Genomic DNA, 16,927 nt, shown 5'->3' on the forward strand with positions numbered 1-16,927 from the left:
TTCAATCAAGTGTTGACTTCTGAATTCTACTACCTTCTCAATAAGCTAGAAGGCATACTGGGAGGCTACAATCAGAAGCACCAGAGAAAAGTGGTGCTGTGGAAACAATTCATTTGTGTTTGGCATAGTTAAGGTTCATTGCCAATTTGTAACGGTATGAATTCAATAACTTTCCAAAGCCAAAAATGAAGTTTGGACCTGAGCAGCTTTTCAAAGTAGCTTTTGCTGAGGGCTAGTACTTAATATAAAATAAAAAAGCTGTTAGAGGTGGTAAAGTGAGGCAATGTTTAAGAATTAAAATATGACCTATTGGGCTTCCCTGGTGGCGCAATGGTTGAGAGTCCACCTGCCGATGCAGGGGACGCGGGTTCGTGCCCCGGTCCGGGAGGATCCCACGTGCCGCGGAGCGGCTGGGCCCGTGGGCCATGGCCGCTGGGCCTGTGCGTCCAGAGCCTGTGCTCCGCAACGGGAGAGGCCGCAGCAGTGAGAAGCCCGTGTACCGCAAAATAAATAAATAAATAAAATAAAATAAAATAAAATAAAATATGACCTAGCACTTGATTTGCTAAAAAAAAAAAAAAGCACTGAGTTAAAGGCAAGATATTTTGCTTCAGTCATTCACTCTTTCTTGAGCTAAGAAAGAGCGAAAGAGCCCCTTTATGAAAAGGAGATGGGGATTATATTTTGTCTATAAATGACAATATTACTTGTCCTACTAATCTCATGAGTCTGACAGAAGGATAAGTGAAATAAGAGCTGTTAAAGCATTGTTCAAAATGTAAAGTAGATAGCAATGTAAGACATAATTATATTTTTAAAATTTGTAAGCATTTACAACAAAGTCATTTTATGGTGCCAGTCCCACTGGCCAACTACACATTACTGACAAAGTAACTTAGTGATACTTTCTCAGCCCTTTATGGAATTATATTTATCAAAAAATATGAATATTTGTCTTATCTGTCAGTTTCTACTCATTTGGTTTCACCTTTATAACTTAATACTTATAATAAATAAACCCAATATAAATCCACCTAATTAAAAAGTGAAAATTTGGAACATTATCTCATAAAAATCACTAAAATCTCCATCATTATATATCAAGAATATCTCAATATTACTGCAAAGAGCTTTCAGTTTTAAATAAATAGGCTTCATAAAATAAATTAACTTCTCATTATTGACAGTCAAAATAAAAAGTAAAAAAAATCAATGGTTTCAAACAAAAACAACACTCATATCCTTGTCCCATTAGACACCTCAACTTACTTCATCTCCCTTCAAAACTTCGGTGCCATCAAATTCACGGGTCTGATTTGTCTTCGCTGACACTTCTCTCTCTAGGTTGGCTAACTTCTCCTTTGCCTCCTGAAGTTCCTCAGCTTTGGCTTCTTTTTTACGAGAAATGATGGATGCCTAATTGAGCATTAAATATGAGTGTAAAATAAGATATACAATCAACTTTCTATTATCTTGTGAAATTAAGTACTTTTTAGATTTTACTGAGCTAAATTTTCAATATCAGGTTGATTTCTCCTGACAATAATACCCCTTGCCCTACTACCTACTATCACCAGTTATATATTTAGTATGAGTATGCATTGTGTGTGTGTGTATATATATATATATATATATATATATATATATAAATTTATATTCTTTTTTGGCTGCAGTGTGCGGCTTACAGGATCTTAGTGTCCCCAACAGGGATCGAACCTGGGCACCCGTGGTGAAAGCGCTGAGTCCTACGACTGGACCACCAGGGAATTCCCTGCAACGTATATTAAATAGCAACCTAAAAACATTATGGAAGACAAAAGCCCTGAAAATATAGGACGTATCAGCAGAGAAACAGAAATGCGATAGTAATAAAAATATTAAAATCTTGTTAAGTAACACTCAAATGCTAATGAAAATACCTTCTAGGTAAGTACAGAAGCTAACACTAGGTCTACTGTTTTTCTGCATGGTCGGTTTCCTTTCATTGGAAGAAAACAAGAATGCTTTATTCTCAAAACTACAACACAGGTCTTCTTATCTAAATTCAATATCCATACCTTTAAAATAAAATGTTAAAACATTTATTATATTTGGGGCAATCTAATAAATAAAATGCAGGTTCAAAATCAAACATCTGACTCACCAGAATTATGCAAACGTTTACACAATCCAGATGGCTGCTCTTAGCCATAATGGCAGCATTTTATATTAGTTAGCAACTCACGGGGGATTTCCTTAAATGAACCATGGCTGTACTGGTTTAAGAAAAACATTAGCTAAACTGTCTTCTCAAGTGAAATAGTACAAATATTTTCTTCAAACAAATTTGACAAGAAGGGGGAAATCTTTAGTCTAAACCCTTTAAAAAACTCTATTGTCCTCCCTGTTTAAAAAATGAAAAAAGACAGATGATGAAGGAATGTTTCCCTCTATAGAACTGTTTCAGCCAAAAAAAAAGAGAAGTAATGATTAGAGTACCAGAATTGTATAGGAATTGATGGTATGCTTCCTCAACATGATAAAATAAATAAATATAAACCTCAGCCCAAACCAGGATCTTATTTAATAGAGACATATGAGCATATATCCTGCCAAAGTCTGAAACAAGGTAAAAATGCCCAGCATCTCCACTACAATTTAATACTGTGCTGAAGGTATTTGCACACACCATTAGACAAGAGAAAGCAATTAGAAGCACAAGAATCTGAAAGGAAAAATTGGAATTTTCACAGTATATGATTATGTACCTAAAAAATCAAAAGAATCTACAGGAAATAAATCAATAGCTTTCATAGACAAATCAGTCAGAAAACATTTGGAAAGAAAAGCCCTCATTTATAAAAGCAAAAACCAAAATTAAATATGTAAGCATAAGTTTAACAAGAGAAGTTCCAAAATTTTATGAGGAAAACTATTCAACACTCCTGAAAGATACAAAAATAAACTTGAACAAATGGAGAGACATACCATGTTCTTAGATAGGAAGACTCAATATTGTAAAGATGTAAGTTCTAAGGTAATTGATAAATACAAAGCAACCCTAATAATTTTAAAAGTATGATTTTTTTCTAGAGATAGACAAATTGATAATAAAATTTATTTGGAAGAACATACAAATAAGAAATGTAAGGGATTTCCCTGGTGGCGCCGTGGTTAAGAATCCACCTGCCAATGCAGGGGACACAGGTTCAAGCCCTGGTCCGGGAAGATCCCACATTCTGCGGAGCAACTAAGCCTGTGCACCACAACTACCGAGCCTGCGCTCTAGAGCCTGCAAGCCACAACTACTGAGCCCACATGCCACAACTACTGAAGCCCACACGCCTAGAGCCCGTGCTCCGCAACAAGAGAAGCCACCACAATGAGAAGCCCACGCACCGCAACGAAGAGTAGCCCCCGCTCACTGCAACCAGAGAAAGCCTGTGTGCAGCAACGAAGACCCAATGCAGCCAAAAATAAATAAATTTATTTAAAAAAAAAGAATTGTAAGGAAACCCTAAAAAAGTAAAACAACTGGGGATGAAAATGGCTACTTTTATTAGTTATTAGAACTTGATGATAAAGTTTCTATAATTAAAACAGTTAATATGGGTACATAAGCAGACAGGTCAACAGAACAACAGAAAATCTAGAAATAGATCCAATAGCATTTAAAAAATTTAAATAAAACAAAGGAGGACTCTCAAATCCATAGGGGAAAGATGGACTTTTTACCAACTGGTATTGGAACAACTGGATAATTGGACAGCCATATACAATAAATACCATACACCAAAGAAAAATTCTAAACAGATCAAAGATTTAATTACAAAAATTAAATCACAGAATTCCAAAAAGGAAACTTGAGTAAATTTCTCTATAACTTTCAAGAGGGAAAAACATTCCTAAATATGACTTGAAACCTGAAATGATAAGTGAAAAAATTAATAAATTTGATTTCCTAAAAATGAAGAACTTTCCCATGGCAAAATAATACCATAAACAAAGTAAAAAGGCAAGTACCAAACTGGGGAAAATGTTACACTTATAAGCTAGATAAAGAGTAAATATTCCTGATATGTAAAGAGTTTCTAAAACTAGAAAAAAAAGGCCTACAGCCCTATAGAAAAATAGGTATAGATAGGAAGGGATAATTCACAGAAAAAGAATTAAAATGACTGTTACTCATGTGAAAAGATGCTCAACTTTGTTTATGGTAAGATAAAGAAAATTAAAACTATCATAAGATACCATTTCTCATCTACAAGGATGGCAAAAATCTTAAAGTTTGACAACATACTCTATCGGTGAGGCTGTAAGGAAACAGGTGCTCTCATACACTGCAGATAGGAATGTAAAATGCTAAAACCCCCATGAGGAGGAATTAGGCAATACTTAGCAAACTTACATCTACATTTATCGTTTGATGTAGCAATCTCACTTCTGAGACTATATCCCAAAGATACGCTGGCAAAAAATTGCAAAGACATAAACAAAAAGCTATTTATTTAAGTACGATTTGTAATAGCACAAAAATGGCAACAACCCAAATGTCCATTAATGGGGATTGGTTGAATAAACTGTGGTATAACCACTCAGTGCAGTATGTCTGTGAACAGGAATAAGCATATCCACTAGGACGGCTATAATAAAAAAGACAGATAATAACAAGTGTTGCTAAGAATGTGGAGAAATCAGAACCTTCATACACTGTTGGTGGGAATGTAAAATGGTACAGCTGTTTTGGAAAGCAGTCTGGCATTTCCTTAAAATGTAAAACACAGAATTATCATAGGAACCAACAACTGCACTCCTAGGAGTATACTCAAGAGAAATGAAAACTTATTTTGAAACAAAAACTTGTACAAGAATGCTCCTACCAGCATTATTCATAATAGCCAAAAAAGTAGAGACAACCCAAATGCTCATCAACTGGTGAAGAGAAAAACAAAACGTGATATATCCATACAATGGGATATTATTCAGTAACAAAAAGGAATAAAGTATGTACAGATACATGCTACATCATGGATGAATTTTAAAAACTTTACACTAAGTAAAAGAAGCCAGTCACGAAGGACCACATATTGTATGATTCCATTTATATGAAATGTCCATGACAGGCAAATTTATAGAGATAGTTTGGTCTTTGGTAGGATTTGGGGGAAATGAGAAGTGACTGCTAATGATGGCTTTGGGGGTTATTTTTGGGGTGATAAAAATGTTCTAAAATTGATTGTGTAATGATTGCACAACTCTGTGATGCTAAAAACCATTGAATTGTAAATTTTAAATGGGTGAATTGTACAGTATGTAAACTGTATCTCAATAAAGTTATAAAGGAATAAAAATTATTTTACTATTCACAAGCATATTAAGAAAAAAGCATGGAGAATAAAAGTGTATAATATGCTCTTCTTTCTCTGAGGATGGAAATATATGAATATATGTATATGTAATATTATTTTTAATGGAATAATAAACTATAAAATTAAAAAATACCTATGGGAGAAGGAAAGAATAGCATGGATAGCACAGAGGTAGATGCTAGAAACTTCAAATACTTCTTGTTTTATAGGTTTGACTTGGAATCATGTAAATATTTTAAATAATTATAAAATTAATCTCGAAAATGTAATCCATAAAAATCAAAATGACCATATATATTTATCCAGTTTCCTTTGTGGCCTAACCATACAGAAGAATTATTCCCAGTAACTTTAGAACAGTAATTTGACTATATAACCCTAGGGGGATATATCCTAAAGACAAAACAAACTAAAAAACAATTTTCAGCAGTAATCGTATTTTTGATGGTAGTACTGGTACTTTTATTTTGAAACTGTTGCATGTAATGCATGGATTTAAGCAAATGATGAACTATGTTGGTGCCAATGGAATGAAGCAAATAATGAATGCAATTATGTTGATGCTTCTGAGAACCAGAATTTTCAATTTGGGATAAGGAGGAAAATGGGAGATTGATGAGGTGAAGTAAAAACCCAGTAGTCCTGGAGGGCATTTCGTTTGTGGAACAGACAACCCTACACTTTCAAAACACAGATTCCAATGTCTAGTCATGGGTCAATTTAAAAGGTTGAAGAATATCTACCATTGGTCACACTACAGGAGGCCAGGGACCATCATATTAAAATGGGTGTTGGGTCTTTTCCTTCCAGAGCAAAAAAGGGGGAGGTGGGGCTTACTGTGGGAAGTCATAAACCACAGAGAGATTAACCTAATCATCCTGGCTCTTTTCCACACTCCACCATGCCAAGCAAACATCCTCTGAGCAGTCAGCATGAGAGTGCTTGGAAAAGAGTCATAATAATTACCCAGTATTTTCTGGATAGATCCTTGATACACCTTCTATATGTTTCTTTCATTCTAAAGTTGTTCTCTGAGGAGCTGATATCTTATTCCAATAATGACCCATGCTTATCTGCTCTGATATGAGGCCATCTACTGAGCAGGAACAAATACTGTAGAATTCCCTCCTATTCAGAGAAGCCATATCAAAAGGATTGCTAGCCATCAATAATTGAGCAAGAACTGTTTTTCTATAAACAAATATTGGGCAGAATGGCCCTCTCTGACAGCAAAGTAGAGATAAAAAAGTAATTCACCTAACTTCATCTCCTCTATACTCCAGGGAATGGCAAATTGGAGATTTACTTACCTAGAATTTTAATTCATTCTTCAGGACCAAGTTAATAAAAGACCAAGAAACTCCTGATTAAACTGGATATGGAGTATTTTGTAGACAGGGCTGCAGATTTTGGCTTTGTTATATTTCTGCTTTCTCAGTTAACATTTCAGAGCTGAAACATTCCACATTCCCCAGCAGTGTGGGGGCCAACTCAGGCTTACAATTCTGACTAAAAATCACCCTGTGCTTCTAGCTTATCCAAATTTTCTGCCCCTCACTAAGCATTACACTATCCAGGAGATACACTAGCAAGTTGTGCAACTGAAAAAAACCCACACTTTTCATTTAGATTCTTGCAACTGTATCATATGTAATATTATCACTTTTTCTACATTTTGGTCAAATAAATTTTTATATCAACTAAAAACAAACAAACAAACAAAACCAGTAGTCTTGAATCTGAACTGAAAGGATCAGTATGAACTCATGGTGTACTTTATGAGAGAGAAAGAGAAAAAATACTTCCTAGCTCTGTCCACTAAAAAGACCTAAAAACAATGGCCACCCCAGTAGCAATGAGAAGTACTAATACCAGATTGTGGTCTGTAAATATCATTTCCTACTAAAACATATCAGGCTCATAGAAGAAAGTCTAATTCCAAGACTGGGGTAGGAAATGTAAAAGATGAGCCTAGAAACTATCTTAATCATACCAGAAAGTAAGGATGTTATCAAAGACAAATAGTATTTTAAAAGGACTTAGAAGTTAACTGGAAAAGCCTCCTACCAGCCAAAAATGGGACAATTTAAGCATCATTAAGGAAAATGTCTGCAACCTAAATTTCATTACATCTATGGTTCATAATAACATTAAATAGATAAGAAACCAAAAAAAATTTAAAACTAACCCTAATTAATCATTTTTAATGTTAGACGCAACCAATCCATTTTGAAAACTGAAAAATAAAAATAAGAATCAAGCATGTATCCTGACTTTCCTATATGAACTATACTCCAGGATAACCAAATAGCTGATGAGAGGAGGTTTCTCTTTTCAGAAGTAGCCCAGCTCCAACATCGCTAATTATTAGAGAAATGCAAGTCAAAACTACAATGAGGTACCACCTCACACCAGTCAGAATGGCCATCATTAAGACATCTACAAATAACAAATGCTGGAGAGGGTGTGGAGAAAAGGGAACCCTACTCCTCGGCATATATATGGACAAAAACATAATTCAAAAGACACATGCACCCCTATGTTCATAGCAGCACTATTCACAATAGCCAAGACATGGAAACAACCTAAATGTCCATTGACAGATGAGTGGATAAAGATGTGGTACATATATACAATGGAATACTACTCAGCCATAAAAAAAGAATGAAATAATGCCATTTGCAGCTACATGGATGGACCTAGAGATTATCATACTAAGTAAAGTAAGTCAGAAAGAGAAAGACAAAAACAAGGTCCTACTGTACAGCACAGGGAACTATATTCAATATTCTGTGATAAGCCATAATGGAAAAGAATATAAAAAAAGAATGTATATATGTATAACTGATTCACTTTGCTGTACAACAGAAATTAACACTGTAAATCAACTGTATTTCAATAAAAAAAGTAGTCCTGCTAATAAATGAAGAAGGAATCATAGTATCAACATTTTATTGTCCCTAATGAAATAAATGGGCAGGCACTGATAATCAATGGCACAAAAAAAATCACAAAAAAAGAGACAACCAGACATTAGTCCCTCCAAATGAAAGTATAAAATACCACTTAGAGAATATTCTTGACCAAAAAAAAAAAAAAAAAAAAAATCAAAACAGAACCTGTTCAAGCTTCTAGATCTAATATATAGGAAATACAGGAAACAGAGGAACATTTTAAAAGGACACCATCAGGCTGCAATCAGTAAAACACCAACTATGGGAAATGCTATAGGATAAATAAACAAGTTTCAATTAAAAAAACTGCAAGAAAATTATTAAATGAATGGATAAATAAGTAGGGAAGAGAGCCTATAGATTAAAAGAGACAAATATATCAACCAAATGCAGTGTATAAATCCTGTATGGATCCTAATTAAAACAAAGCCACTGGGGGAAAAAAAAAACAGGAAAGGAAAAAAAGAAAGAAAGAGACAATCAAGGAAATCTGAACATTGATTGGATATTTGCCAATATTAAGGAAGTAATAAAAGTGTTCAAATGTGGTATGTTAAGTTTTTTAAAAGTATTTTTTAAAGATACGTTCTAAGATATTTGTAGATGAAATTATATGAAGTCTAAGATTTGCTTCAAATAATCCAGTTGGGGCGGGGGGTATAGATGAAATAAGAATGGCCATGATTGCTATAGCTGAGGGACACACGAGGGTTTACTGAACTATTTTCTCTACCTTTGTATATGGTTAAATTTTTCCATTATAAAAAGGTTTTTTTAAAAATTCTAGCATCCTTGAATAATGCTTTGTTATGTTGCTCAGTATTTTCTGAGGTTACAGAATGCTCTTCACACTAAGCTCTTCTTGCCAAGGTTCTTGTCAGGTAATCCATGGCTGTCATTTGAGCCTTCTGTCTAGAAATACATAACAACATATATACCCTCATGACTTCTGGATAAAATGATAAATGCCTTAGCACTAAAATTCAATTTATTCTGTATTTTTTCAAACTAACTTTAAACCTGAAAAAGTATATTGCCTTTAGTTCATTAAAGATTATAAATAGTCTTATTTATATCACTTAAAGTAAGCATTCATATAAAAAATCAAATTTCACACTCACAGATATAACCACAAAGAGCTCTATCACCACAGTTGGCAGACACTAAGGAAACTAAGCATTATCAGATATATTGAATTTCAAACCTGAACATGTGTCTTTTGTGGCTTTTCCACAAATTCTTTCTTATAATCTGGAGATTAGCAATGACAGGAGAACATTTATTCTTTGCTTCCTTCTCACTTTAAGACTATCGATAACACAGACGATGGTATTAATGAAAATGTTCACCAACAAGATTACAGACCTAAATATGTGAGCCAAAAGGAGTGGTCTTACCTGTTGCCTATATAGTGACAGTTTGCCTTCAATTGGCTCATTTCTCATCATTTTCTTTTCAATCAGCTGACTGATCTGTGTGTTTATTTCATTTATCTAAAACAGTATGAAAATAAAAAGGTTAAAACTCTGCCTATGATTACCCAAACTAAGGGACATCTGGCCAAACAAAACTTTGAATTTACAGTTGTTATTATCAGTAATTTGATGGGAGGATCAGCTCCATTAACATTATGAGTGGGCTGTTACGATTACTTTTAGAGACAACTTGCATTTCACAGTTCATGATATATATTTACACAATTTGATTACTTACATGGATTTAACCATCTATATCTAAATTATCCTAAAGTATTCTACATGAAATATTTATATATTCCTATCAAAAAGATTTCTAAAAATCTGAAGTTATCCCTTCACCTAGGCTGTGACTTTCAAGTAACTGTAAGTGATAAAGCAAATCTGGACTAACATTCCCCAGGGATTTAGTACAAGGAATTCACGAACCCAGCTGAGAGTTGACATGAATGACATCTAAAAACCCTTCCTGTTCTAATGAATGATCTATGATTCTATAATAGCTGTCACTTATCCTATTGATTAATCCAAACTTTTCTCAAATGTAGTAAAACTGAATAAAGCCAACAGAAGCATATAGTCCTATAATAAATTTTTTAAAATTACATGGCTTTCAGTATAACTATCCTTTGAAAAACTAGAATTTTCCTGTTAATCTTATAACATTAAACTGAGCCAAATCTGACTTGGACAACTAATTTCTATACATAAATTAAAAGAATAAAATCATTAGAATTATGTATTTAATTGTAGTGGCTATTAAGCACATTAAAGTCAAAATCTTTCAATCAATTTTCATGATATTTAATTATTATTTTAAAAAATATACATTTGATTAGTGTTTTTAGGGAAGAAAAATGTTATACCAGGTTTCAATGAGCATTACAAGAAAGTTTAGTAATTCCAAAGCAGGCATAAAAAGCTAATAAAAAACATTAGCTTTAAATACAAAATTGCTATAACATTATTCTTGGAAATAAAAAGTAATCACATTTACGATATTTTAAAAATTGTCAACTAAATTATTATATTCTGAATATATAAACTTATGAGTCAATCATATACATTAATTTATATATCCAATTTACCCACTTTCCTAATCAGTTGACTAGGTTTTTATAACACCATGTGGATTAAGTGACAGCATTATGTGCTATAATTTCTCATAAAGAACAACTCCTCATAAGAGCTGTCAGCTCTTAGCACAGGTTAACTTAAGAGTCAAGAGTAGGACACTATAGAAAGCAGTTCACATAATTTTCACAGGAGTGGGGATGAGATAAAATTGGAAGCTTATAAAAAGAAGATGATTGTTACTTACTTTAGATTCAAGTTCAAGAAGATCAGAATGACCCATAGCAGGCTCTGAAACCACTTTCTGTAAAAAATGCAATTCTTTTTTCTTGTTCTCTAATTCTTTAGGAAATTTTTCAGTTACCATATATGAATTAAACTTTATCTCCTCCTCTAGCCTCTTCATTAAACCTATAAAAATAAAATAAGTGAATATTCAGCCCAAGAGAGTAGGTAAAGTGATGCTTTGTACATTTTAAAACATAAGACCTGGATAGTACGGCACATCCATTGAGAGCATTCTGTATAATACCTAGCATAGAACAATAAAAGATTGGCCACTGAAATTTTTTGCTGTTAATTAGAGTGATAATGAAGGACAATTTACATAGAAGAATATTTAAATTATAGAAAAAGTAATATTATGATCTTTCCAAATTACCACCTAATTCTTTTACAGTCCACAATATGCAAAAATAACCTTTACGGTGCCAAATATTTTGTTGGGTCATATTTTGTCGTCTAAGTATTTAAGGAATCCATGAACCAAATGACAACACAAATGAAATCTAATCCAGGTTATTTCTTCTATAAGTGGTCATTTATTCTTCTTCTTTTGCAGTACTTATGATGCAATTTATATTTCTATTCTAATACTTCATAAATGGTAATACATTATCATTTTTAGCTTTAAACCAATGAAGATATTACTAAAGGTACAAGTTAAAATCTGAAAAAGAGAAATTATCTACATTCATAAACATTTTCAGTTTTCCATGTTTGGTAGTTTTGATTTTGTAAAGTATTAGTTTACAGTTAAGTGGCAACTTAAATTACATTTTCTTATTCTGGCAGTATTAGTTTACAGTTAAGTGGCAACTTCAAATACATTTTCTTATTCTGGCAGAGTGAACAAACATACACATATACAGATTTTCAGTGAATAATGGTTTTGTTATAAATTCCCAGCCTTGAGAGCTTTGAAAAGTTTATTTCAGATCTTTCCATTACACATTTACAAATTCTGGCTTGACTTTTTAAAACACTGGATTTCCAGTTTAAGTAATCTACGTACGTAGATTGCATAATAAATCTCAGCCAAAGCCTTAAAATTATTTTTAGTTCTGCTGTGCTAACCGTATATTAATGTGTAAAATTTTATTAATGGTAAATTCACGAGTTTTCCATTCATCCCTACAATTTTCCACCTCTTTTTTTAGGGACTGGGGATAGGAAGGGAAAAGAAAGTGTTTACTGAATCACACTATAATTAGGCAGACATTCCTATATGGTTTCCGATTAACTCTACCACCTGGCTTCTTTGGCTATTAGATGACTAGTTTTTCCACCTTCAAGTTCTTAAACATAGTGCATGTAATCAGAGATGCAAGAAATCAAAATCTAAAATGTTTTTAAAGATTTAAAATTCTTTAATATTACTTTCCTTATTTAAAAAAAGTTTCTAATTCTAGAAAATACAAACCAATCTATAGTAACAGAAAGCAGATCAATGGTTGCCTGGGGTGGGTTAGAGAGGCAGAGAGGGACAGGAGTGAGATATTACAAAGGGGCACAAGGAAATGTTTAGGGGTGATGGATATATTTGTTATTTTGATTAAGGTTGACAGTTTCACTAGTGTATATGTATGTCAAAACTTATCAAGTGTATACTCTAAACATGTGCTGTTTACTGTATGTCCATTTTACCTCAGTAAAGCTATTAAAAAACAAAAACAGAGTTTCCATCACATTTTAAATTCTTCTCTTAAAAATTTTAACTTATGAAAAGTGGACACGTTTCTATGCAGTTTTTTAAAAATTATCTTTGAAAATCCTGGTGAAATTAAATATAAGGTCACTTAAGATCTCCGCAAACATTTTGATTAAAAACCCTTTGAAAACGTCTCACTGATCCTATTACAACTGAATGAGTAGCTTCTTTTACATAATAAATCTCAGGAATATGTAGAGTATAAAGATGAATTAACAAGTGAGTAGTTTATAATACAGCTGTTACTCTGAAAAAATACAAATTATACTGTTATACTAAAAATACTTTTATGTTATTTAAGCAAACAGAAATTTTTTGTAAGCCATTTGTTGTTACTAAAAAATTTCGATGGACCTTATTAAACTAAATACCTGAAGCAACTGAACATCTGTTTAATTTACTCTTTTCCTAGGCTGCTGAATATAATCCTTAAGACTCTGCTTCCCAGAAAGATATCAACAAATCAGGAACTCCTTAACTTCCTGCTCCCCACTCCCTGTCCATCCACAAAAAACATATATTGCACACATAATACCTTATTTTTATATTTTCAGCCATTTTTTTTTCTTACTTGATTTCCCTCCTACCCATGGAAAAGATCATTTTCTTCCTATGCAGGGTTAAGGTCTCTACTCCCACCACCCAACTATTTAACAGATTGTTTACTGAATGCTGGCTGTGTGTAATCTGTGTGCTAAGGCCTGAAAATAGAAAGAACAATTATGACTTGGTGACTAGCCTGTTTAGCTGTGTCAGAGTCAGATATGCCAACAATTAACATATTATGGTAATTGCTGTAGAACATTCAGCGCAATACAGGGACACAATGGGAGCACACAGGAAAGGTTGTTACCAATTCTCACCTTTTCCTCCTGAATCTTCCAATCTTCCTTTGTCTGACTGACTCTCCAGCAATGTGAACACCACTAGACCACTACCCTGCCTCAATCTATGCACAGTACTATATTTCTCAATCATTTGCACACTCTCTCCCTTGCTTTCTTTTCAAAGACAAGCAGTCAGAAGAAGCCTGCCCTTTTATCTCTACTTCTTCCTCCATCATTTGCTTAGCTTACTACATTTATGTTCTTTTAGGTCACTCTGCCTTGGCATGGAATGTCTTCCACTCTTCTACCTCTCCAGCTTTAATTTAACTCAATTGCCACACCTCCAGGAAACCATTTGACTCTGTGTTAGCGTTTAGTGCTCTTTGCCTCTTTGTTCTCATGGGAGCCTGTGCTGAGCTCCATCGGTGTATTTGTCACACTGCATTATAATTGTCCACTGCTTGTCATTTCTCCATTAGACTGTGAGCACTTTAATAGAAATAGCTTTTCTTTCTATTCCTAGCACTTAGCACAGTATCTGACAAGTAGCAGATGTCCAGTAAACACTGAATTAATGGACTATTGGTTTTGAGCCAATTACTTCTGTTACTGCGTAACAACACAATTGACTTTACTATTTAGCATCATCTACTAACATTTCGAGAGATGCCCAAAACAGAACAACTTTATTTGTCCATTATATTACTAAATAATTATGTATTTCCTGGCCCAAACAATTCTATTTAGGCTAGAAAGCCAAAGCAAAACAAAGTCTATCAATTCAAACAAAAAATGAAATATTACTAATACTATAAATATCTTTGGATATTCTGTTTAGTTACCAGAATTAAAACATAATAGCAAGAAATATTTAACCAAATAAAACTGAGGATAAGCAGAAACACATGTTCAGGCTAACATTTTAAGTTGTATTAAACTGTACTGATCAATCAATTTTTCTGCATACCAAATCTTTCAATTCTTATATACATTACCTTCATTTTCAAAAATTCACTATTAATGTTAAGTTCTAGAAATTTCTTAGCAAGGATAGACATATGAAAACAAATTGCTTATTGATATTAATTTTTAAATGGCTATAATTTAAGGAATTTCTTTTGAAGATTTATCTTAATTTTTTTACAGTAAAGATGTGAAGGAACCTACATCAAACCCAAAGAACATATACTAAAAAGATATACTATATATAATACTAAGGAGGAAAAAAAGCACTAAAAAATTACTTTCTTTTGTCCTAAACATTCTCCTAAAAGGTGAAAACCTAGTGAATAAGGAATCAAATGACACCAACAACTAAATGCATGGCAACTTCCAGGTACTGCTTGAATCTGAATTTATGACTGAGAGGAGTCAGAGATTCTATGGAAAGCCACTAATTAATACGTATGAACCATACATTTTATAGGGAGTACTATACTGGTTTCTTAAATATCAATTAAATATGCCGTATTTCCTTGATTTTAAGATGCCATCAACTAAATTACAAATACCATGTGAAATGCATACATAAAGTATAAGATGTATCTCAATTGCAAAACCAATTAAAATGGTAAAGAACATGTGTCTAGAATCAAGGAAATACTGTATTACCTCTTTCAACAGCTTTATTGAGATATAATTTACCACACAGCCATAAAATTCATCTGTTTAAAGTGTACAATTCAATGGCTTTTAGTAAATTCACAGAATTGTGTAACGATTACCACAATCAATTTTAGACCATTTTAATCAGCTTAAAAAGAAGCCTCTATACCCACTAGCAGTCACCTCCTCCCCCCATCATCCACCTACCAACACAGCTGTCCTCCCCTACAGTTCCCCAACCCTAGGCAATCACTAGTTTGACTTCCATCTCTATGGATTTGCTTATTCTGGAAATTTCATACAAATGGGGTCATATAATATGTTTTTGTGACTAGTTTCTTTCACTTAAGATGTTTTTGGAGTTCATGCATATTGTAGCATGTATCAACACTTCATTCCTTTTATTGTTGAATAACATTCCACTGTATGGATATGCTACAGTTTGTTTATTCATTCATCAGTTTAGGGATACTGGGGTTGTTTTTACTTTTTGGCTATTATGAACAATGCTGCTATGAACATTTATGTACAACTTTTTGGGTGGACATATGTTTTAAACTCTCTTGGTAGAATAAAATTGCCGGATCATATGGTAATTCTAGGTTTAACACTTTGAGGAACTGCCAAACTGTTTTCCAAAGTGGATGCATCATTTTACATTCCCACTAGCAAAGTATGCAGGTTCCAATTTCTCTACATCCTTGTCAACACCTGTTATTGACTGTCTTTTTTATTACAGTCATTCTGTATATTATATCTTAGAGTATAATATTTCACAGAATACTAGAAAAAGATAAATTAACCTTCCCATAGCTGGATATTTATACTGAAATATTTCTCCAATACCAATGAGAACTTTTTACTGCTCTTCCAATTTACATGGTCTCCCTTCTGATGAGCACACTTAAAAAATGCCTAGGATAGGTTTGGTGGTATAATCTGGGATATCAGAACAATGTATCCTCTATGTAAAGCTAATGTGCCAGCAGAGCCAGGGATACCCATGTCATTAGCACAACCCCAAATATGAAACAACACTCAGTTTTAAGGGTCCAGCATTTTACTCTTTTTCTTTATAGCCCTGGCACTAAAACAATATTCACATTTTTTCCATCCATCATTCTCATAAAATACATTCTAAGTATTTTATACATTCACACACCAGAGAGCCTCTCTCCATCGTGGTTTTCATTAGTTCACCCTCTGACAAAACACTGAAAGGGAATTTAAAAACCACAGGTGAACACTTAAGGATGTCTTCATCAGGGCTGTCACTTGCTAGCTAGGAAATGATGCCCTAAAATGCTGAGCTATCACTTGATGATAATTAGTTCCCATTAGTAAGGAAGACTACTGATTTAAATTAATATTCTCGCTAATATGATGACTTATATCATATTATATGATTATCATATAATTTCCACTTACTTTCAGGCTTCGCATCTGCTGCTGCATGGCGCATACTTTTCAACTGGTTTTGTATTCTTTGCAGTCTCTGCACTGCATGAAATAGCTTTAAAATACAATTAGATCTATTACTTCCTTAGTCTAATGAAACCTACCATTCATAGACATGCAATGAAAAATACAAGTTCCACATAATTATTATGCTGTAAAGGGAACAAATGATAAGAACTAAAAAATTACTAAGCTA

At 33.3% G+C, this 16,927-nt stretch overlaps 1 protein-coding gene across 8 annotated transcripts in view; it reads right to left on the reverse strand.

Moving 5' to 3' along the window:
• Positions 1 to 16,927, reverse strand: part of IFT81 (intraflagellar transport 81) — a 142,800-nt gene that overhangs the window by 54,326 nt on the left and 71,547 nt on the right. For 7 of the 8 annotated variants that reach the window (XM_027124805.1, XM_027124807.1, XM_027124806.1 and 4 more), the window contains 4 exons: positions 16,702 to 16,786; positions 11,099 to 11,262; positions 9,700 to 9,795; positions 1,270 to 1,416 (listed from right to left, as the gene is read on the reverse strand). In XM_027124805.1, coding sequence (XP_026980606.1) covers positions 1,270 to 1,416; positions 9,700 to 9,795; positions 11,099 to 11,262; positions 16,702 to 16,786 — 492 coding nt within the window. The remainder of the gene's footprint in view (positions 1 to 1,269; positions 1,417 to 9,699; positions 9,796 to 11,098; positions 11,263 to 16,701; positions 16,787 to 16,927) is intronic. The other variant, XM_027124811.1, reaches the window with a different exon arrangement.

Source organism: Aethalodelphis obliquidens, unplaced genomic scaffold (genome assembly GCF_003676395.1).
Source record: "Aethalodelphis obliquidens isolate GAN/ISIS:26980383/991018 unplaced genomic scaffold, ASM367639v1 scaffold28, whole genome shotgun sequence".
Classification (NCBI taxonomy): domain Eukaryota; kingdom Metazoa; phylum Chordata; class Mammalia; order Artiodactyla; family Delphinidae; genus Aethalodelphis; species Aethalodelphis obliquidens.